This window comes from Macaca nemestrina, chromosome 2, assembly GCF_043159975.1.
Source record: "Macaca nemestrina isolate mMacNem1 chromosome 2, mMacNem.hap1, whole genome shotgun sequence".
In the NCBI taxonomy this organism is placed as follows: domain Eukaryota; kingdom Metazoa; phylum Chordata; class Mammalia; order Primates; family Cercopithecidae; genus Macaca; species Macaca nemestrina.
The window spans coordinates 170730080-170752046 of NC_092126.1; the positions used below are offsets into that span (position 1 = coordinate 170730080).

Genomic DNA, 21967 nt, shown 5'->3' on the forward strand with positions numbered 1-21967 from the left:
GCTAGACGTGTTCTCGCGTAGCTCCGCCTTTCCTAGATCTACCCGCCTCGCAAGATGGCTGCGTTACTGCCGGGCCCGGAACCTTGGAACCGTGTGAGAATTCCTAAGGCGGGGAGCCGCACCGCAATGACAGTGCAGAACCCCGGCGCGACCCTTGGTGAGTGAGGCGCCGGGCGAGGATGGGGGAACGTTTCCGGAGGAGGCAGCCAGGCCGGGCCGGCTCACGTGGCGGGGGCGGTACCGGGACTTCCCGGGCCCGGGGGACGCTGGGAGAGGGCGCGGGGCACGTAGGGGTCGAGCGGTGCCAGCACTTTACTGGTGTAGCTCGTAGGGCCTCTGGCTTAGCAGTCCTTCATTGAACCAACTGTGCTAATGCAGGGCTTGGCTGGAGAGATGAAGGACTAAGGCTCAGCCGTGCGCTGAGGAGGCGGAGAGAGGTGGACTCAGCTGGTGCCTGGGAACAGTGCTCCCTGGGAACCCTTGTTCACCCGGGTCTTGGGAGTCTTGTTTACCCTTCCGTCCGTTTCCCCTTTCCGTCTTTTTCCTGACCCCTGCCCCCGAGAAGCGGTTGACGTCACCCAAGCACTGGGACTCAAACTGCGATCTTTTCGGACCGCTATCTGCTTATCTGTGAAATGGAGCTAGTCCTCCTCCTACTCACGGGGGCGTCGGGAATATGTAACGATGTAATGTAGGAGACAGTGCTCTGTAAACGACAGTGTTTTACCACCTAAATGGATGGTATTTGTTAGGGTGAAGGGCATATAGTAGGTAGGAGCCTGGCGCAGGAGCCAGGTTGTTTGGGTTTGAATACTAGCTCTACCCTTTGCTGGAGCTTGAGGGAGTTACTGAACCTTTCTGTGCCTCACTGATCTCACTTTCAAATGGAGATAAAAGTAGTACCTTCCTCACAGGACTGTTTTAGGGGGATGAAGGAGTTGATAATGTAGAGAAAGCATTTGGAACACTGCCTGGCATGGTAAATGAACATTCAAATGGTAGCTGTTACGAATGTTAAATACGTAGCTCGGGGGCCCAAGTGGGAGAATACAGTCAGTCATGGGTTCTTTGTTTCAGGTTGGGCTGGTGAAGCCCTTTCCTCATCCGTGTTTTCACTAGAGACAAACTAAAAACCATGACTTTAAGCTGCAAAAAGCCTAAAACAAAACAGAACAACACAATAAGGCGGATTGGACAAACTTGATTTAGATCATCACATCCCCTTTCCCATATATCCATCCTACACACTTCACAGATTATCCCATCTGTCCGTCCTACACACTTGACAGATTAATCTTCCCTCTTTCTCTATTCAGAAATTCTTTAACAATTCCTATTAGGCATGGGAAATTCACCAACTCACTACCCATCCCCGAGGCAGCCCATTCTGTCTTCAGATAGTTGTTGGGACAGTAAGAACATTCTTGTTAGGTAGCAACCAGCCTTTACTTCCACCTGGAATGCTAGTGCTGCCTTTAGAGCCATAAATCACATGAACTACATCTTACGGACTACTACAGATTTTCAGACTAGGAAGCATCTGCTGATGAGCACCGGTTGTTCAGTCAGGAGTTCATCAAATAATACGATTTCCAGTTACTGTGGTGGTTTTTCTTTTCTGAATATGTTTGTGTCTCTCTTAAAGTGATATCCAAACACAGAAGCCTTGATTTTGAAGACTATGAATTTATTCATTCTGTCTTGCTTTTGGGAATAGCAACATGGGGAGTTAGAGAATTATTACACTTGTAGTGACATGTGCCCCACCTCCAAGGTGGGGGCGTAAGTGTACACATGAGGCGTAAGTGTACACCAAATGACTGACAGCAAAGTATTCATATGAAGGATTATTAAACCATGATAAAATGCAATGTAAAGATACAACTTCTTGTTTAACAGATGTTCTCTTAAGGATTTCCTGGACTTTATATCATCTGTTACCATTTTTCAACTTCTCTTATACTTGGAATCCTTATGTTCTTACAGTTGAGACAGATTACATTTGTTTTTGATTCCTTTAAAACAATTAAGGGAAGATGCTTTTTTTCAGTGTGTTTTTAATATAACATACTTAATGTAGAAATATGTACTAAATCTTATTAAATATTTCTGCTTCAGACCTTTGCATTGCAGCTGTAATTAAAGAATGCCATCTCGTCGCACTGTCACTGAAGAGCCAAACCTTAGATGCAGAAACAGATGTGTTATGTGCCGTCCTTTACAGCAATCACAACAGAATGGGCCGCCACAAACCCCATTTGGCCCTCAAACAGGTGAGGAAGCCCGGTAGATGAGACCCAGCCTGTTCACTTGAAAATGTAGAGCACACTGCCACTTACTATTTTGCTATTTATGGAAATCTTGTGGAAATCTCAGTAAATCACTTGTGTTTTATAGGCCTATAGCCCACAGTTACATGTACGCTTTCTTTTTTTTCCTGAAAGCATTTCAGCATTTCAGAAAGTAATTTTTGTTAGAAAAGAAGTATATTTAGATTAATTCTTTCCCAGTCTTATTTCTAATGGGCAAATAAACATTTTCTTCATTATATACAATCTATAACAACAGTGCCTTTGCCCAGTGCAAAGATAAAGTGAGTTGAGCAAGACAAAATGTTGGACATTAAGAAACAGTTCCCTGGGCATAATCAAAATGCTGAAATACAAAAACAACAACAACAACAACAACAACAAAAAAACTTGTCTACTTATTATGGGGTACATAATCTAATTGGTGGTATGTTAGAGTAAATGGATACATAGCAAGTTGTGATGTAAACTGGTTTCATGTAATGTCTGGAGCTTAAGACAAAATTGGACCCTCCAGCTCAGGGGCTACACCATAGAGTAGAGCCTCTTTTAAGCTGGCTTCCTGATATGCTCATTCATTCATTCACTTAATTCCGCAAGTATTTTCTAGAAGTTCAGAAGGCTATCCATTGTGTGACAGGGCTACCTTGCAAGTGTTTTTGAACTTTCTGTGTGCCAGGCACTCTGCTTAGTGCTGTGTATAGAGTAGTGAAAAAGATGGACATAGTCTCTAACCTTATAGATGCATGCTTTCTAGTTAGTTTTCCACCCCTCGTACTTAAAGCAAACAGCGTGAAGATTTCATCAATGAAAGATCTGGGATCATGGTCTTTCCCTAAATTTTCCATTCTAGGGTAGCTTTTATCTTTTTCGGAGTCTTTTTAATCCAAAAGCAAGCTTGCTAACCCTCCCAGTGAATGTATTTTTCCTTCCAGCTTCTGGGTTGTGAATAATCACCCCGTCATAAAAATTTGCTGTTCTCTAGTCTCTCTCTTTTATATAGCTCTCCCATCCAGGCGGTCCGTAAGACAAAACTTCCTCTGCATCTGGTGCCCTCTTCAGTTCTGGCTGCCATTTTCCTCTTAGACCTCGTCAAATTTTAGTTGTCTTATTGTAGTAACTGATGGTTTCTCTTTCAGCTTTTTCTAAGCTCTGGCATATTCTAAATATTAAAACTAGGTTAATCATCTGAAAATACAACTTTGATTTTCAGTGGTTCTCCATTGTGTCCTGAGTAAAGACCAAACTTCTGGCCGGCACGGTGGCTCACGCCTCTCATCCCAGCACTTTGGAGACCGAGGCGGGTGGATCACGAGGTCAGATCGAGACCATCCTGGCTAACATGGTGAAAACCAGTCTCTACTAAAAAATGCAAAAAATTAGCTGGGCGTGGTGGTGAGTGCCTGTAGTCCCAGCTACTTGGGAGGCTGAGGCAGGAGAATGGCGTGAACCCGGAAGGCAGAGCTTGCAGTGAGCTGAGATCATGCCACTGTACTCCAGACTGGGGGAGAGAGCAAGACTCCGTCTCAAACAAAAAAAAAAAAGACCAAACTTCTTAGTTTGGCTTACAAGATCTGTGATCTGGCCTTTTCAGTCTTCTTAGTTCAGGCTTCTCTCTCACGTTCAGATAGATTATATTCCAGCCAACCTGTACTCTTAACAAACCTGCATGCTCACTGTGTGTGTTCCTACTTCTGAGTCTGCTTACCTGGTCCTATATGTTTAGAATGCCCAGCCTTTCCATGTCTGCCTGTTAAAGGCCTTCCTATCCTCTAAGTCCCGGCAGTGATAATCTATGTTATAGTACTCTCATTTTAAGTTGTGTTTTTTTGATTATTACTGAAGTTGCTTTTTTTTTTTTTAATTCTTAGCTATTTGGGCCTCCTCTTTGTACTTCTCTTATAGCATTTAATATAGTCTGTGTTGTGGTAAAGTTATTTGTGTATATATTTTATATTCTGTGTGATCCCTGAGGTAGGAAACATGTTTTATGCTTATGTTACTGCTGCAGCTGCTATTACCACTTCTACTGCCTTACAACTGCTTAACATTTCACAGTTTACAGAGAACTTTCATGTAAGTACTAGAATTGGCCTGTCTCTAAATATTCCCCTAAGTGGAACACAGAAAATAGTTTTGATTCCTGTTCTGTGGAGTACATGTAGGGCATGCTGGGAGATAAAATGGTATTAGAAACTTCTGTATCTCTAGTTGCTAAAAATCTAGTAGTAAAGATAGGAAGACATGTAAAATATTTAATTAAATGCTGAAATAAAAACAGACCCTATTTAAAATTGCAGTCTTCTCAGCACTTCCTCTCTGCCTTATTTTTCTTCATAGCACTTAACACCACCTGCCATTTGTTGACTGCCTTTCTCTCCCAGCTATAGTGTAAGCTCCACAGGGGCAATGTATTTTGTTCCTTTTGTTTACCGCTATAATCCAGTTCTTAGAACAGTGTTCAGTAAGCACTCAATAGCATCTTTTATTTTTTTTTTAAAAAAAGGTAAGAGCCATGCATTGTACAGAATGCTGTAGGAATTCTGTAGTCCTCAGGAATACCACACAAAGCGCAGCATGGGACTGCATCTAGACAGATAAAAAAATTTGGATGGGCGTTGATACTGGCAATGAGAGTATCTTGCCAGAGCTTCTAGAAATTGAACCAAGGTTATGGATTCTGTTTTAACAATGGTTTTCAGAACAATGGAGGGAACAATCCTTGAATTCTTTGGTGTCAGCTCCTATCTTTTTCAGTTTTCAAGTGTGGACACCATCCTTTGAGGGAGGTATTGACAAACCAAGATGGTAAAGCACTTGGAAAACATAGTAAGTGAACTGTGGTTCAAAAGGAAACAAAGGGGAAAAAAATTCAAGAGAGAGAAGGGAGGAAGAGAGAAGATGCAGAGGAACATAAGGACAAGCTTCATCTACTCAAAGAATGTATTTGTTCAGTGATTGAAGCCAATCATTTTCCTCATCTCTGTGGTACTTTATAGACTGTTGAAATTTAGTAGTTAATTTGCTATCTTGTTTTAATAGTTTCACTATTAAAAATTGTGTTGTCGGCCGGGTGCGGTGGCTCATGCCTATAATCCCAGCACTTTGAGAGGCCAGGGTAGGCGGATCACAAGGTCAGGAGATCGAGACCATCCTGGCTAACACAGTGAAACCCTGTCTCTACTAAAAATACAGAAAATTAGCCAGGTGTGGTGGCGGGCACCTGTAGGCCCAGCTACTTGGGAGGCTGAGGCAGGAGAATGGAGTGAACCCAGGAGGCAGAGCTTGCAATGAGCAGAGATCGCGCCACTGCACTGCAGCCTGGGTGACAGAGTGAGACTCTGTCTCTAAAAAAATAAAAATCATGCTGTCTCAGCAAAATTATAATCTTGAGAATAACCTATACTTGCTTTTGTCCCCTTTATAACATCAAGCTCATTGTGGCATATACTGATTTCTTAGGAGTCACCTGATTTTAAAAATGTGTTTGGCTGGATAAATTCCAAATTTGTAACCAGAAACAATTGCTTGCACTTTGGATTTCTCAACCCTGAAAAAAAATAAGGTATTCTGTGATATTTAGCATAGTTCCATTCTTTGAATATCTAGAACTGTTTGCTTTCCTGGTCATAATCAGTGACCCTGTCTGCATTACATACACATGAATTTGAGCTGCTCTTCTTCTTTCAGGTTGAGCAATGTTTAAAGCGTTTGAAAAACATGAATTTGGAGGGTTCAATTCAAGACCTGTTTGAGTTGTTTTCTTCCAAGTAAGTGGTCCAGTTGCTTTGTGATGTGGTGGGCTGGGAACTCAATGTCTTGTGATCTCCCTTTGGATTTCTCTATGCTTGGTGTTGGAATATAACCAATTATACCTCAGCTGTATAAAATTTGTTTTAACATGGGGCACCTGGTGTTTGTGGTACTCTTCTGTTATTGATCTGTGGGAGTGACTGGTGTGACGTTGAAATCTGGGTCATGGTAGATTATATTAAAACATCAGAGGGCTGTTATTGCCCATAACTTTATCTCACATTGAACTTAAAGCAAGTCTTCACTTGAAAACTGCTATAGAAATGCTTTATACTTAAAAATGAAAGTAAAGGGAGCTTGCAGATAGCTGAACATGTGAAGGGTTGCCCAGGGAGGACGTGGAAACTCTGTGCTTCTGCCATACCTTGCTCTATGCATCTCTTTATTTCAGTCCTTTGTCATATCCTTTAACTTGTAAATGTAAAAAAAAAAACCACCTTTTTTTTTAAAGTGAAAGTAATCACTTTTTCTATTTTTTTCAAGTGAAAATCAGCCCTTAACTACCAAAGTGTGTGTTGTCCCCAGTCAGCCAGTGGTGGAGTTGGTGTTGATGAAGGTTTTGGGAGCCTGCAAGTTGTTACTCCGCTTGTTGGACTGCTGCTGCAAAACATTTCTGTATCCTGGAATATCTTAAATACACCTTCGTTTGAATTGGAATTGTTTGGATATTTTTGACAGTATTTTTATTTGAAAGCTAACACTCTGTAGGAGTTACAATCTACAGGAATTCTTAACCTTCGCTTCTTGTCCTTCTTTTCTCAGGAATTGCCTGATGCAGCCATTGCCAGAGACTGCCTGTCAACTGTTCAGCATGTATTATCCTAAGAGCATTGACAGCTAGAAATTCTTAATCTTAGAAACTAAACTTTAAGAACTAAATTTAATAATGGGAGCTCTAGCAGAGTGTTTATTACCATATTTTAAAGATTTAAATTCTTAAATAGAACGTGTTTTAAGGCTTTAATACCTTTAAGAAAATTCTCTTTACTTCCAATATATTTCTTAATTCATGATTGTAACTTACAAAACCCACATTACTTTGATTTTGTTTTCTACCTTAAATTGATTTTCCAGTTTGACTGTGAAACATCTAGGTTTGCAAGAGTTCATTATTTTAAACCTTGTGATGGTTGGGCTGGTGAGCAGATTATGGTATGTACACACCTCTGACATCCTTCATTTCTTTCTCATCTCTTTTCAGCCTAGATTTCTTATTAGTACTTTTCAAACTTATTTTCCTATGGGGTTACGGGAGGTGCAGGTATTCTCTGTCTTGATTTGATCAGAGTTTTTTGGGGGTAGATTGGGAAGCTGAGTGCTAATGGCTATGTCAAAGGAGTAGGCTTTGTATCTCAATCCACGAGATCAGCCCAACACTGAACAACTAAAAAAATTGGGAGTGACTGGTGTCACATTGAAATCTGGGTCATGGTAGGTTGTAGTGAAACATCAGTGGGCTTTTATTGAACATTAAAAAAATTAATGCCTACGACAGGGAATTGCAGTAATAAAAAATTGTTAGCAGTAGTCATATTACAACAGGCCATTTAAAATGATGCTATTCCTGGGCTGGCTATATCACTTGATTCTTTCTGTCACTTGGTTTCTAATTTTTAATGGCAATGATAAATGCAGTTTTTGACTTATGTACTAGCCTCTTTTCTTCCATCTCAAACACCACTGCTTTTTTGAGCATATTTGGTTGATGTATGCTGGTAATATTTGCTAACTAAGAGACATTCTTTTGCATGTCTCTCAGTACATATTGTGAAACTGATCTGATGGATAATTAGAATTTGTCCGTATCTGTAAGAAGGCCTGTTTTGGGCCATTTCAAGCAATTAAGATTATTAGCTCTAATAAGAATATAAGAAAACATTGGATGGGGAAAAGAAAAAAAGTGTTTGTGTTTAGAGATTGAAAACTTTGCTTTGATATCTTAACCTGGATATCTCAAAGACTATTTCCTATTGTTTTATTATGATTATAATTATTCTACTCAGAGAATCAGAGGTAACTGATTACTAATCATTATTTTAAAATGCTAAACCTTTGGTACTCTTTTCTGTAATGAAAATAGCTCTAATTTTTGCTGATTATAATACATGCCTGTTTTAAGAAATTTAAAAAGAAAAATGTGAAGAACCTGAAATTTGCCTAAAATCTCAACATCTACTACACTTAAGACTTTGATATGCATCCTTTTGTACATTTCTCCATGTAGTACTTTTTGAATATGTATATTTTTTTCCTGGTAGACTATCCTACAGTTTTTTGAGTAACATTTTATACTTGAATTTTTCTGTTGGGATGGACTAATCTGGCTGTTTGCAAGTGTGCACCATAGTATTTTTTATCTGTACTGGAGGACCTTGATAGCCCTTTATTTTCAGCTTTCAGTCTTGCAGTTTATTACGTAAATTGTAATTACTGGTTAATTAATGAGCTGCAAATTGTAATTACTCCTATTTCTTTCTCTAGGGTTCTCTATAAAGGTGTTTTAAAAAGGTTGATTTTGTTATATGAGCCTTTGTTTGGATTGCTTCAAGAGGTCTCTAGGATTCAACCAATGCCTTACTTCAAAGATTTTACCTTCCCTTCTGATATCACTGAATTTTTAGGACAGCCATATTTTGAAGCCTTTAAGAAAAAAATGTCTACAGCTTTTGCAGCTAAAGGAGTAACTAAATTGCTAAATAAACTGTTTTTAATGAATGAGCAGTCACCAAAAGCCAGTGAAGAAACCTTACTTGGAATTTCCAAAAAAGCTAAACAAATAAAGATCAATGTACAGAATAAAGTGGATCTTGGACAGCCAGTAAAGAATAAGAGAGTCTTCAAAGGTAATTTGCTTTGATACAGCACATACTCTAGTAAAACAAACAAACAAAAAAAATAAAAGGAAACCTTTTGAAAGTAATAGGCATTGCATAGAAGAAAATTCAACATCTCACATCTTAATTTTGACTTACATTGATTATCTATAGAGACGTATGATAATACCTGTGCTTTCTAAGCTTGAGTACTTTATTTGTTCCTGTAATTGCTTCCTAGTTATTTGCTTGCTTTATTCCTTTATTTATTTTGTGGTAATTTGGCAAGAAATGTCATGCACTTAAGAATTTGTTGTAGATTTGAAAATAGTATGCCTAAGGTTTTGTATCTGCAATTTTTCCACCTCCACAGAAAAGTCATCAGAATTTGATGTGAGGGCTTTCTGCAACCAGCTGAAACACAAAGCTACTCAGGTTTGTCTGGCTTCATTAAATTTAGCTTATGATTTCTGCTAATTTGTAGAGGATGCTTTTTACCAAGGGCAGAGATTGAATCTTCTCATTTTATCCCCAGCTCTAAGCTTAGTGCCTTCTTAGTTGTCGAAATATTTTAGTAGGAGTTTCTCTAGAATTTTAAAGTAACTGTAAGATCTGTTATTAAGTATGGATTGTACTGCAGCTTAAGAGTATCGGCTTTGCAGTCAGATGGTTGGTTTGAATCCTGGCTTTGGTACTAGCTGTGTGACCTTCTGTGAGTTTCCTGATCTCTCCGTTCCTCTATTTTGTAATAGTAATATGTGCCTCATAGGGTTGTGCTAGTTTTAATGCATGTAAAGCGTTCGGCAGTCTGGGGCATGGTAAGCATTTAATTGGAGTTAGATGTTATTAGCTACTGTCATTTTGGTCATCATCCTCATCGTTTTGTCATGAAGCTATTCCTTTACTCTTGTTGAGGTTCAAGTTTTAACATGATTGATTGATGTCTGTAAATTCTGTTTGTTCTGGACCTAGCAGCATATAAGTACATCAGCATTACTGTTTTACTCAGTAACTTGACTTTTTGTTTTTAACCCTGTCTTTGCAAAATGTCTTTACTTCTGATATTTTTTATGGGTTAGTTTACTTCTTTTATTTAAGAATTCTTAAGCATACTTTCTTGAACTCTAAGGACTCCAGCTTCCATTGATGTTCTGTCTAATTCATGAATTCAGAGTGAGGAGTAATACTTTCTGTGCCAGGCATTGTTCTAAGTGCTTTTATATGCACGAAGTCATGTAATTATATCACAAAAGCTCTGTGAGGTGGGCATGCTTATTACCATTTTCATATTTCAGATGGGGAAATTGAGGCATAGAAAGGCCAAGAAACTTGGCCACATAGTGAATAAATGGCAGAGCTGCGATTTGAATGCAGGCAGTATGGTTTCATAGTCTGTCTTCTTTACCATTCACCAGTCCCCAGAATAGTTTTTCAACAGTATCTCAAGAACTGCGGTGCTTTGTGAGCCTTGAAACTTCTGCAGCCTGTGCCCCTGTTTGTAGGTGACTGGCTTTGAAGTTGGTGGGTCAGGATCCCTCTTATTCAAGACTAATTGCTACTATATTTTTAGCAAATAGCACTAACTTGCTTAGCTTTTAAAGTAAACTACTTCTGTTGATCACCAAACATAAACTATTGACATGGGTCACCAAACATAGAATATTTATGTTAAAACTTTTTCTACTTCTGTAAAAGTGCCTTTTGAGTGTAAGAAATTTGGAAGAAGGTAAGCTTTGAATGAATGATAGAGCAGATCATCTCGTAGGCAGCATATTTTCATAAAGAAATAGTAAACGTTAGTAAAATCCAAATGTGACTTGGTATAGAAAGAAGGGGTTGAAGAAGTAAAGTTGCCTTGTCAAGAGATGGTTGAAGTAGAATTGGAAGTGTTGCTCGGTTGAGCATTTTTAACAGATACTCAGCAGGCATTAACTGATTAATGGTCTTATTCTGCTGGGCGCTCTGCAGGGCCCCATATTTTCCCTGTTTTCAGAAACATTTCTAAATTGAGGAGGTTTGCTCAGGATATGGAAATAAGTGAAAAACGAATTGTGATATTCTGTTGGTATAGAGGAGAGGGGCCTTCCAGTGATCCCCAACCCTCTGCAATTAGGCTTTGACCAGTATTTAATCATGTGGGGTTTTATTGTTGTGTATGTGAGATATGTGTGTTAGAATATTTATGTTAGCTTTCCTATGTCAGTCTAACTCAGCTGCAGATGGGACCTGTCCTGGTACAGAGGGGGAACAAAACAACTTGTATTTGGAGCAGTGGAGAAAAATTCAGTTTTTAAAGACATAAGGAAAGCTTATTGAGCAAAAAAATTTCCTTGAAGACTGACAAGTTATTTTTTTAATTTTTAGTTTTTGTGTGTACGTAGCAGGCATATATATTTATGGGGTACATAAGATATTTTGTTACAGGCATACAGTGCATAATAATCACAGGGTAAATGGGGTATCCATCACTTCAAGCATTTAGGGACTGATAATTCTAATTTTAAAATTTTGATTATAAGCTAACTTTCCCTGTTGTCATATAATTACACGCCGGTAACATGTCCAATATATTTTTCTCATGTTTTCACGTTTCAGGAGACCAGCTTTGATTTTAAATGTTCTCAATCCAGATTAAAGACAACCAAGTATTCTTCTGAGAAAGTGATAGGAGCTCCTCATGCCAAAGGTTTTGTGCAAAGATTCCGAGAGGCTGAGTCCTTCACACAACTTTCTGAAGAAATCCAGATGGCAGTTGTATGGTGCAGGAGCAAAAAACTCAAGGCTCAGGCCATTTTTCTGGGTAACAAACTTCTTAAAAGCAACCGGCTTAAACATCTGGAAGCTCAAGGTACTAGGTAGGTATATTGCAAAAATTATGTTCCTTTACTTTTTCCGTTGTCGTTATGAGTAAAAGTGTATATTCAGGTCACTTTTCTTTAAAATGTGATGTCCAGCAGCCGCAGTGGGGCTAAATTGGGATGTACTCAAACTGCAGTTCCATTTGCTGCTTTTGTTGTAAGAGCAAAACTGTATCATTGGAGAAAGAAGATAAACAGGTGAATTGGACCTCAGTCATTTATGCTCTTCATCATGTCCATCTGCTCATTCAGGAACGGTTAAGAATGTCTGGTGTGCTGAGCCTGAGGGTACAACTGCATGAAGACATGACTTGGTCTTCAGGGAGCTCAGGGTCTTCTGGAAAGGCAGCGCTTCTGCAGATAGCTGCAGCGCAGTGCAGTGGGATAAGGGCATGAGAGCAGAAGCAGAAGGTGCCTGCCTCCCATGAGGCCCACACAAGACTGCTGGGGCCTTGTACTGTTTGTATCAGCTGGACTCTGTATATTTCTTTTCTGTGATTTTTATATTCAGAACTGTTTAAGGGTGCTTATCTTTGCTTGTGAACCAGTATTGCATGAAGTATTACATGAAGTTAGACATTAGACACTTCAGGGCTTAGTGGTAATGATTTCAAACACAAATAGGTATTAAGAGCCTATTCCACCTTCACAGAGGCAATTTTCTGATTTGTTTTTTATTGTATTCTTTAAGAAATATCCTGTGCATGCCCCGTAATTTCTTATCCATAGTTATAGAGCTATTCAGGGATTTAAAATTAGTTCCTGGGGAGGAAGCACATATTAAAAATGTTGTTAAATTTTCTTTTGAAGTTTACAGAAAATATATTCCTGTTTCAGAAAAAAATTAGTATACAGTGAGGGTTTTGTAACACATTTTGATTAAAAGCGACAGGAAAAATAAAGTGCTTGAGGGGTTTTTACATTGAGATGGGTCCCCTAAAGGTGTGTAATAATCTAAAAGTCCTATGGCTGGAAACGCAGCCTGAGATGGAGAGAAGCATTCTATTTAAAATTGGGTTTAAAATCAAGGGTAGATGAGGCAGAGGTAACAACTAAAAGTTAATGAGAAGAGTGGCAAACTGGTGTTTATTGGTTAAACTATTACTCAGTACTCACCAGATATGGTGCTTCTTCATATACTGCCCTGTTTTGCTGTTTCATTAATATACTTGTAGTAAACTTCATAATTTATTTAATGCCCATAATAACACTGTGAGGTAGACAGTATTATTCCCATTTCATAGATGGGTAAATGGAGGATTTTGCTCAAGGCATTAGATGTGGAACTCAGTTCAGGCCCTCTGTTTTCCTTTCAACTCTGAAGTACACCCACCTTCTTCCCACTTAAAAGCCACTGCTTATAGTAAGATAAGAAAGTGGTTTGGAAGCAAAGATCATGATTTATTATAATGGGCTTCCTCAAAGTTTTATATCCATGCCCATCTTTTAAAATCTATCACAAACAGTGAAACAATTCAGTAAGGCACTGATGAACCTTGTGGCAGTGTACCCTGTGTGGAAGCAAAACACCTAAAATGATCAGCTGTTTGATTTCTGAATTTCCAAACTTGAAGATGACATATGAATCATAATTAGGGTAGCTTAAGGCTGTCATTGTGTCTGGGCCAGAAGCCCTGTCTTCACATTCTTCTATAAACTTCTCTTAGCCTTTATTCCTTTTTCCTTGTTCATTTCCTGCTACAGCATGAAGCTGATTATCCAGATTCAGATTAATATGTACTGGCAGATTTTTTCATTTGTGATGTTTCCTCATGTCTACTCATTACATTATGAACAGATTTAGCAGTTATGAGGGAAATGCTGTAAAAGTACAGGGGTATCTCACCATTCAGCGAATTACTGGCGGCTGTACTTTTGAGAGTTTGAAAGCAAAATGGGGACACATTCGTCTACACTTCAATCAGAGGGCATTTGTGCTCTGAAAAAACAGACTTGGGGGTGAAACATTTTTCAATGTGGTTCTGGGCTTGTACACAGGCATAGGACTTGTAGATAAATTGTGTATTTTCCTTTTCAGTTGGTAAGGAATGGTTTTCTGCATCTTAAGCCCTGATTTTTCCTCTCTCTGTCTTTTAAAGTTTGCCAAAGAAACTAGAGTGCATAAAAACGTCTATTTGCAACCACCTTCTTCGTGGCTCAGGTATCAAAACTTCAAAGCATCATCTGAGACAGAGAAGATCACAGAATAAATTTTTACGGAGACAAAGTAGACCACAGAGAAAGTTGCAGTCGACTTTTTTAAGGGAAATTCAGCAGTTCTCTCAAAGAACTCGGAAGACTGCTGCAGATACCAGTGCTAAGTGGAGACTCTCACACTGTACTGTGCATAGAACTGATCTCTACCCTAACAGTAAGCAGCTCTTGAATAGTGGAGTTTCAATGCCTGTCATACAAACTAAGGAGAAAATGATGCATGAAAATCTTAGAGGCATCCATGAAAATGAAACTGATTCGTTGACAGTGATGCAAATAAATAAAAACAGTACATCAGGAACCATTAAGGAGACAGATGACATTGATGATATTTTTGCTTTAATGGGAGTTTAGGTGTTCATATGTGAGAATTTTAAGTGATTAACAAGGCTAGTTCAGTGTTCTAAGTAGAACTGCTAAGATCTGGAAGTACCACCTGGACTCACAGAGGAGCTGCTTTTGTGCAGCATTGCACAGGAGTTCATTTCAGTTCAGTCTACATATAAAGTAGCACTGTGTCATTTCATCAACAAGTATTTCTTTTTGGTTTCAACTACATGCCAGGTGTTAATATGAAAAATCTGCCACAGCCTACCCTTGAGAAGCAGATGTAATTCCTTGAGGCCAGTAAGTCTCTGAAAAACTGAATAATTTTATGACTTACTGGGCAATTTAATAATCGTTTGCAAAAACCATTGTGTCTTGAGGTAAATGAGGAGGGAGGGTGGGGGATAGCAAGGAAACACCTGAAAGGTCACTTTGGCCTTAATTGGTTCCATTGTACACAGGTCCACCTCTGAATACTGGTTTGTAGCTCCTGACAGTTATGCTGTCTTGTAAGTTGGAATTGATCATCAAGGTTTGCCACTGCTTGTATTACCAGGGACTGGTTACAACCATTATTTCTCTTCATTTGCTCAGCTTATTTCATATTGAAGTGCGTTTGGAGTTCTCCAGGAGGTTTTAATTGTATTTATTTGGCTACCAGTGATTGATTCCAAATAAATCTTTTTACAAAAAGGATATAAGGTGGTTTATGGTTACATATGAAATATAACAGGGTAACAGGTAGAGAAAATAAAATGAAAATATCAGGTTAGGAGACACAAAGTAGACCCAGGAATGAGGCTAGAACATTTATAATTTGGTGTTGATGCTGTCATCTGATAGGGGATGTTGCTCATACTGTTGCTCTGAGGGAGTACATCTTGAGTATTTTCAAATAATGATGTGAAGTTTGAGGTAGGTATCTTTCCACTGTTCTCCTTTACTAGAATTAGGTTATTAAGCTTCTCTAGTGGCCTTAACTTTTGTTACACAGAGATTTAAAGAAAACCAAAGCAGTACCTCAGTTATGTATTGCATCCTTCTTTTCCTCAGCCACCCTATCGTAACAAGTTATTTCCCTTCCATTCTTTATTTGGCTTTGTTCTTTCCCTGTCTGCCTTCTGCATTTTCTCAGTTATCTACCAGTGGTTCTCAAACTTTAGACTTTTTGAGAATCGCCTGGTGGGTTGCTAAAAGATGCAGATTAGTCCTTTCCTAGAGACTTATAAACAGGGGCCAGAAATCTGTATTTTTAACACGGAGCCCACGTGATTTTGATCCAGGTGGCCCCAAATCCAGTTACGTAAACACTGCTTTAGCTTCTCTCCTGAAGCCTTGTTAAGTAAACTGGTTTAATCTTTAATCTCTAGTCACTTTTCATGTTCCTTTTGGCTTCCTACCAAGTGGTAGTATCCATTTAGTGCCTTAAAATATGGATAATACCAAGGAGATTTCATTCCAGACAAATCTAGAAATGGCCATTAGCTTCTAAGTGTCCTTGTGTTCAGTATGTTTCCTTTACCTATTGGGAAATGGAAGCTAAATTCGTGAGAGAACTGGTGTATAGCTTTGTGGACCATAGGGCTTATTTGCTGAGAGTTGTCTATATTCATGTACCCAGTCCCCTAAGTAGCCTTTTTAAAGACTTCATGTAACTGATTCAGAAAAAAACTCCCAGTCTTTTAAGACTTCATTTAGCTGATTCAGAAAAAAACTCCCTGGGAATTAGGAGATTTAAGTCTTGCTGCTTCTACTTGCATGTGGCTTCACTGAGCTAGTCAGTTTCCCCTGGCTTAGGTTTCTGGGTTTGACGTGGATTTTTTTTTTTTTCAAGAATGAAACTTTTATAGCTGAAATAAACTTTGGAGCTTATCTTTCATTGGAAAAACCAGGGAGGTTCAGTGAGTTAAGGACAATACAGCATGGACCGGACCACACCACTCTAGCATTTGTTTCCAAATTCATTCATGTTCTTTTGGAGTATCTTCATCTCCTCATTTTCCTGTCTTCTGCCCTTTACTATTCTGTAAAAATGGCAAAAAAGTTTCACATGTGTACACAAAATGACAATGTGTATGTTTATAAGGAATTTAGTATTCTATATCAGTTTTTCTAAATAAATCGAAATATTTATCATTTTAAAAAATGCAATCTAAAGTATACCAAACTGTAACTTACCTAGTGAGATTAGAAACTATTGTCAGGGTCATCGTAGTGAATTATGATTACTACTTTTGAGACAGAGTCTTGCGCTCTTGCCCAGGCTGGAGCACAGTGGTATGATCTCAGTTCACTGCACCCTCCACCTCCTGGGCTCAAGCTATTCTCCCACCTCAGCCACCTGAGTAGCTGAGACTCCAGGCACCACCCTGCCCTGGCTAATTTTTTAAAAACTGTGTGTAGAGATGGGGTTTCACCATGTTGCTTAGGCTGGTCTGAAACTCCTGGACTCAAGGGATCTGCCCACTTTGGTCTGCCAAAATGCTAGGATTACCCACATCCTAGCACCAACTTTATCACTTCTGATGGCATTAGGACACACAGGCCATTTATAAGAGCAGTGTTTGAGACCTCGTGTGTGTCACTTCAAAGCCTCTTGGCCTTCATACTAAAGTCACTGCTGTGGTAACCACTTTCAAGTAGGGCTGAACCTTGCCTCTTGCTCTGGGGACGGCTCACTTCCTGCCCCTGGGCTTCTCAACAGCTGCAGGAACTGCCTAGCACTTGGGTATGTACAACCCAGAAGAGGTGTGGGGTTACCCCATCCCCTCCTCAAAGAAATTCAGAGGCACAGTGTGAGGATAACTTCCATCTTGGATGCCATGTTGACTTCTGATAACCAGTTCCAGGAATGCCTCTAAGATTTCTACTTTTACCTATTAAAAGAACACACACTCACTGTAAATCCTGGCAAATTATAGGCTATGTTGCAAACAGCGTTCTTGCCTTTCCCTGAGGAGTTGACTTCAGTGTCTCACATGTTCCTTCTGAAGCATGTAAACCCTTTTCTCTCTGTCATATAAGCCCTGGGTCGGGAGTAACTGCGGGGATCCACTGTCTCGTCACTGCCTGAGACATGGCTTCTGTGCATAAGTCCCTATTAAATGTTTCTTTCTGACACAATGGATTTGTCAGCCTCTTTCTTTGGCATCTCAGCACCCTCAGTCTTTGGGGATAGGTTGCATAGACCTGCTCACTGTAGAACACATATTTCCTAAGACTTGTCATAAGTTCCCTCAAGATCTAGCACTAGTGCCTACGTTTTGGCTAACTCAATGAATATGTCGTTAATAGGCCTGTCTTGTTTTATTTTGCCACTTTTTCCTGGGATCACTTCCCAAATTTACATATGTAAGCTTTTGGCTCAGGCTTTGCTTATAGGAGAACCAAGGATAAATCAAAGCAGTAAAGTAACACTGACAGACAAAAAGATGACTTCCAAGATAACTCTTTTGTTACTATATATTTTATGAATGTCTATATTAAAAAAATCTTTTTTCTGGCTGAAAACATTCCGGGTTAGATTAGACCAATTCCATCAACTATACAACTGACAATATATTCAGATTATTTTCTGAAAAAAAGCCATGAAGTTGGTTTATAGCTTTAATTAATTTTTTATCCAGCAATACAGCTATAACCTTTTAATACTCAGCTTTACTTTGAAAAGCTAAGCCACTTATATGAATAGGTCAGTGGCACCTTCACAAAAATCTTTTCTATTACCTTTAGTTCAAAGGCTTTATCTTTCCATTCTGAATTTTAAATGTAGCTGTCCCATCAGCTTTTTTCTCTTGCCTTTTGCAAATTAGTTTTCTCACTTAAAGCTATTTTTGTTTTTTTTGCTTTTTTTTGTATTTTTGTTTTTTGCTTTTTCACTAGTGAAAATGTTACTTCCCCCGTGAAAGGACATTTCCTGTAATCTACCTGTGAATTTTGCTATATTTCTTTGTTGGTTTGGCTTTACAAATATGTAGCTGTCTTCTCACATGTTACCTGCTGTAAAACCATTTTACTCTTAATAGCTTTCAAGGTTACAATAACATAAATTTCAGAGAAATCAAGTAAGTTGCCCAAGATCCAACATATATAATAAACATCAGAACTGGAACTTGAATTCTGTTCTTTCGGTTGTTTCCAACATGGACTAACACATTTTATCAAGAATGTTTTCAATATTCAAATAAGGACTCAAAAAAATAGGCTTACATAGTAACATTTATCCATCAACTTACCTATCGATGCTTAACAGAAAAGCAGCCCCCCTTTTACCTGGCCCATATTAACATTAAAAAAAAAAAAATACACGTAGTAGACATATTCTTCAAAAGACAAAAGCCCAATAAAATGTCAAACCCTTCTCTACATAGTTGTAACAGGTTTTCATTTTATGGCTGTGCTCTTGCTCGTCAGTTTGTTAAAACAGGGGAATCAGCTAGTAGCTGTTCTAATGAACACCATAATTCAATTACTTATAAACTTTTTTCCCCCCAGGCGCAAATTCTTGTTTTAAAGCTGAAGTTATCCTCCTGGAAGTTACAGATGCCCAACATTTAAAACAATGTTGGAATTCTTCTAGGTATTTAACTCCAGTTAGCATAAAGCTTCTTTTTTTTTTTTTTTTTTGAATCTTCAGCTAAACTGAGAATCGTTAGTCAAGATTTCCTGTTACACTGGCTATAAAGCTTCTCAACAGATGGATTCCAGAAAAGGTCACAGAGCTGTGAAAGGAAAAGAAAAAAATAATTTTCTTCCTTTCCTCAGAGATAACATCTGAATTCATCAACTTAAAAAAATTTGCAAATTCTTATGATTTCATGTATGAAAGCAGAACATCTTTTAATGTGTTCTAGCTTTCTTCTCTTCCCCCAGCCCCGTCTTGTAGTATCCTAAAATCTGATGATCAATATCTGATCCATTTCCTTCATGATTCCAAAAATTTCACTATACCTTCTGTTTTGCTTTGTTTTCCAGAATAAGTCTTGATCTCTTTAGTTTGTTCTTTTTTGTAACAAATATTCAATTACCTTGTTAGACTTTTCAGGTTTTAAAAAAATTACCATCACTGTTACTGTATATATTATTTTTCTTTCTGTCTTGCTACATCCATCCATCCCTCTGTCTGTCCATCAGTATGGAGATCAGCCAAAATGTTTCTCAGGTATGGATATACTAGTTTTTTTTTTTTTTTTTTTTGAGACGGAGTCTTGCTCTGTTGCACAAGCTGGAGTGCAATGGTGCGATCTTGGCTCACTGCAACCTCTGCCTCCCAAGCAGCTGGGATTACAGGCGTGTGCCACCACACCTGGCTAATTTTTTTTTGTTTGTTTTAATTTTTCTAGAGATAGGTTTTCACCATGTTGACCAGGCTGGTTTTGGACTCCTGACCTCAGGTGATCCGCCCAAAAGTGCTAGGATTTACAGGTGTGAGCCACAGCGCCTGGCCTTCAAATGCCTCTAGTTTTAAGTGACACTTTAAGAGATACTGACAGTATTACAGGTTTTCAGTATATAAAGTTATAAAAACAATTCAACAAGTGGATAAAGAAAATGTGGTATATATGTACCATGTACTACTCAGCCATAAAATGGAACAAAATAATGGCATTTGAAGCAACCTGGATGGAGGTAGAGACCATTATTCTAAGTGAAGTAACTCAGGAATGAAAAACCAAATGCTGTATGTTCTCACTGATAAGCGGGAGCTGAGCTATGAGGACACAAAGGCATAAGAATGATATAATGGACTTTGGGGATTCATGGGGAAAAGTGGGAGGGGCGAGCGATAAAAGACTACACACACGGTACACTGTGCACTACACTGCTTAGGTGATGGGTGTGCTAAAATCTCATAATCACTAAAGAACTTTTCCACGCAACCAAAAACCTGTTCCCCAAAAACGATTGAGATAAAAAAATTTTAAAACCCACAACATTCTCATGTTACTTCATAAAATACAAAAAACAAAACAACTCTTACCTTACAGGAAACAACTGAGGAAAACATCCTTGAGTTTTCGTGTTAACAAATTTCTGGATCTGAAGCACTTGTTTTAAAAGATGTCCCTTGGAAGATTTGTCAATTTTTGTTAATACAATCTATAAGAAAACAAATTTTTATGCATTAGAAATAAAGTGGTTCTTAATAATTTTACACATTTTAGCTATAATTTTTCATTCACAACTAGGTGACCCGTGCAAATTTATCTCTCTGTACCTATTTCCTCATCTATAAAACAAAAAGAATGACCCATAAAGGAGTAGCTACGAAGATTAAATGAGCAAATGTGTGAAACACATAAAGTATACACTGTGTGTCTGCTGCTTAATAGTGCTTTAACCACATAGGGCGATAATATCTTGGGAAGATCAATGAGAAGGGTCCTGGAGTTACATTTGCAATTGTTCATATGATCACAATATATCTGATAGCTTAAGATATGTAAATGAATATTGGGTTTATCTATATAAAATTGTCAATTTGTAATCATGTTTTGACCTATACTCTAAAGAAAAAATCAGAAATCAGGCTATTTGTAGGCTGTATCTACTAGTTACATTCCAAGTAAGTCCAGAATTCTACTTGTCCAAAGACAAGTATCGTAGTGCAGAAAAGGTCAAAGTATGGATGATTACAAAAATCAATTAAAAATAAAACCTTAATCCATCAAGTATTCCTGGTGAGCTTCTGTAAAATTAAATTTCCTGGCAAATCATTTTTGCTTTTTAGTCATAAAAGATGCTAATGGCAGGAGTGAGATGTCATGATACATATATTGGTTTGTGTCCACGGTGCCTTTCTCATAACTCCCATAGCCCTTGTTACAATCTTTTGTTTTAATGTTGGATATGTTAGGCATCAGGAAATAAAATCTCTCTGACCTCCTGCCTTCCATTCACCTGCTCCAAGACAAGACTTGTAATCTTCCCTCACCTTTCTCATTGTGGGTCATATGACCCTCATTCCAGAGAGGGTCCCACCCCATGCCCTGGGGGAAGGGATGCTGATGTCATGAAGCTTCCATAAAAGCCCAGAAGACTGGGTTTGGAGAGCTTTCAAATAGCTGAACACAGGGACATTCCCAGAGGGTGGCATGCCCAAGGAGGACATGGAGGTTCTGAAGTGCATCTTCATTGTATCCTTTGTAATATACTTTATAATACCATCAGAAAACATGTTTCCCTGAGTTCTGTGAGCCACTCCAGCAATTAATCAAACCCAAAGAACGGATAGTGGGAACCCCAACTTGAAGCCAGTCTAGATATTCTAGAGGCCCAAAATTGTGGCTAGTGTCTGAAGCCAGGTGGGAGGAGTAGTCTTGGGGACTGAATCCTCCGTCTGTAGGATCTGATGTTATCTCCAGATAGACAGTATCAGAATCAAATTTTCAGATACCGAGCTGGTGTCCACTGCTTGTTGGTGAAGGAAAAACCCCTACATATTTGACCACAGAAATCTTCTGTGTTAATTATTGTGGTATGAGAGCAAAGGAAAAACATGGTTCCAGTGTTTTTCCCACAGTGAGAAGCAGAAAGTGTGTGGTTTCTAATGACCTGTGAATCCCTCCACAAATGGGAGTCTTTTCTCATAAAGGCAAATATACTGATATTTAAAAGGAGATACAGATATAAT

General features: G+C 38.6%; 2 protein-coding genes across 9 annotated transcripts in view; one reads left to right on the forward strand and one right to left on the reverse strand.

Moving 5' to 3' along the window:
• On the forward strand, positions 1-17457 carry LOC105470391 (nucleolus and neural progenitor protein). Of its 8 annotated transcripts, none has more exons than XM_011722343.3 (9): positions 1-157; positions 2119-2273; positions 6000-6079; positions 6606-6737; positions 7197-7274; positions 8604-8965; positions 9309-9370; positions 11531-11790; positions 12046-12178. In XM_011722343.3, the coding sequence occupies exons 1-9, from the start codon at positions 55-57 to the stop codon at positions 12053-12055; spliced, it is 1242 nt and encodes a 413-aa protein (XP_011720645.2). In that variant the 5' UTR covers positions 1-54; the 3' UTR covers positions 12056-12178. The 8 variants fall into 8 exon arrangements, with proteins under 8 accessions (XP_011720645.2, XP_011720642.2, XP_024645066.2 ...); XM_011722340.3 differs by lacking the exon at positions 12046-12178 and adding an exon at positions 13893-17457 and having other exon boundaries at positions 4-157; XM_071092423.1 differs by lacking the exons at positions 1-157; positions 12046-12178 and adding exons at positions 304-691; positions 13893-17457.
• The window catches only part of LOC105470393 (GTP binding protein 8), a 20202-nt gene continuing 7918 nt past the window's right edge, over positions 9684-21967 (reverse strand). Inside the window, exons 5-6 of the mRNA XM_011722344.3 lie at positions 20315-20433; positions 9684-19055 (exon numbers count right to left, since the gene is read on the reverse strand). Of these exons, the coding sequence (XP_011720646.2) occupies positions 18986-19055; positions 20315-20433 (189 nt within the window). The 3' untranslated portion in view covers positions 9684-18985. The remainder of the gene's footprint in view (positions 19056-20314; positions 20434-21967) is intronic.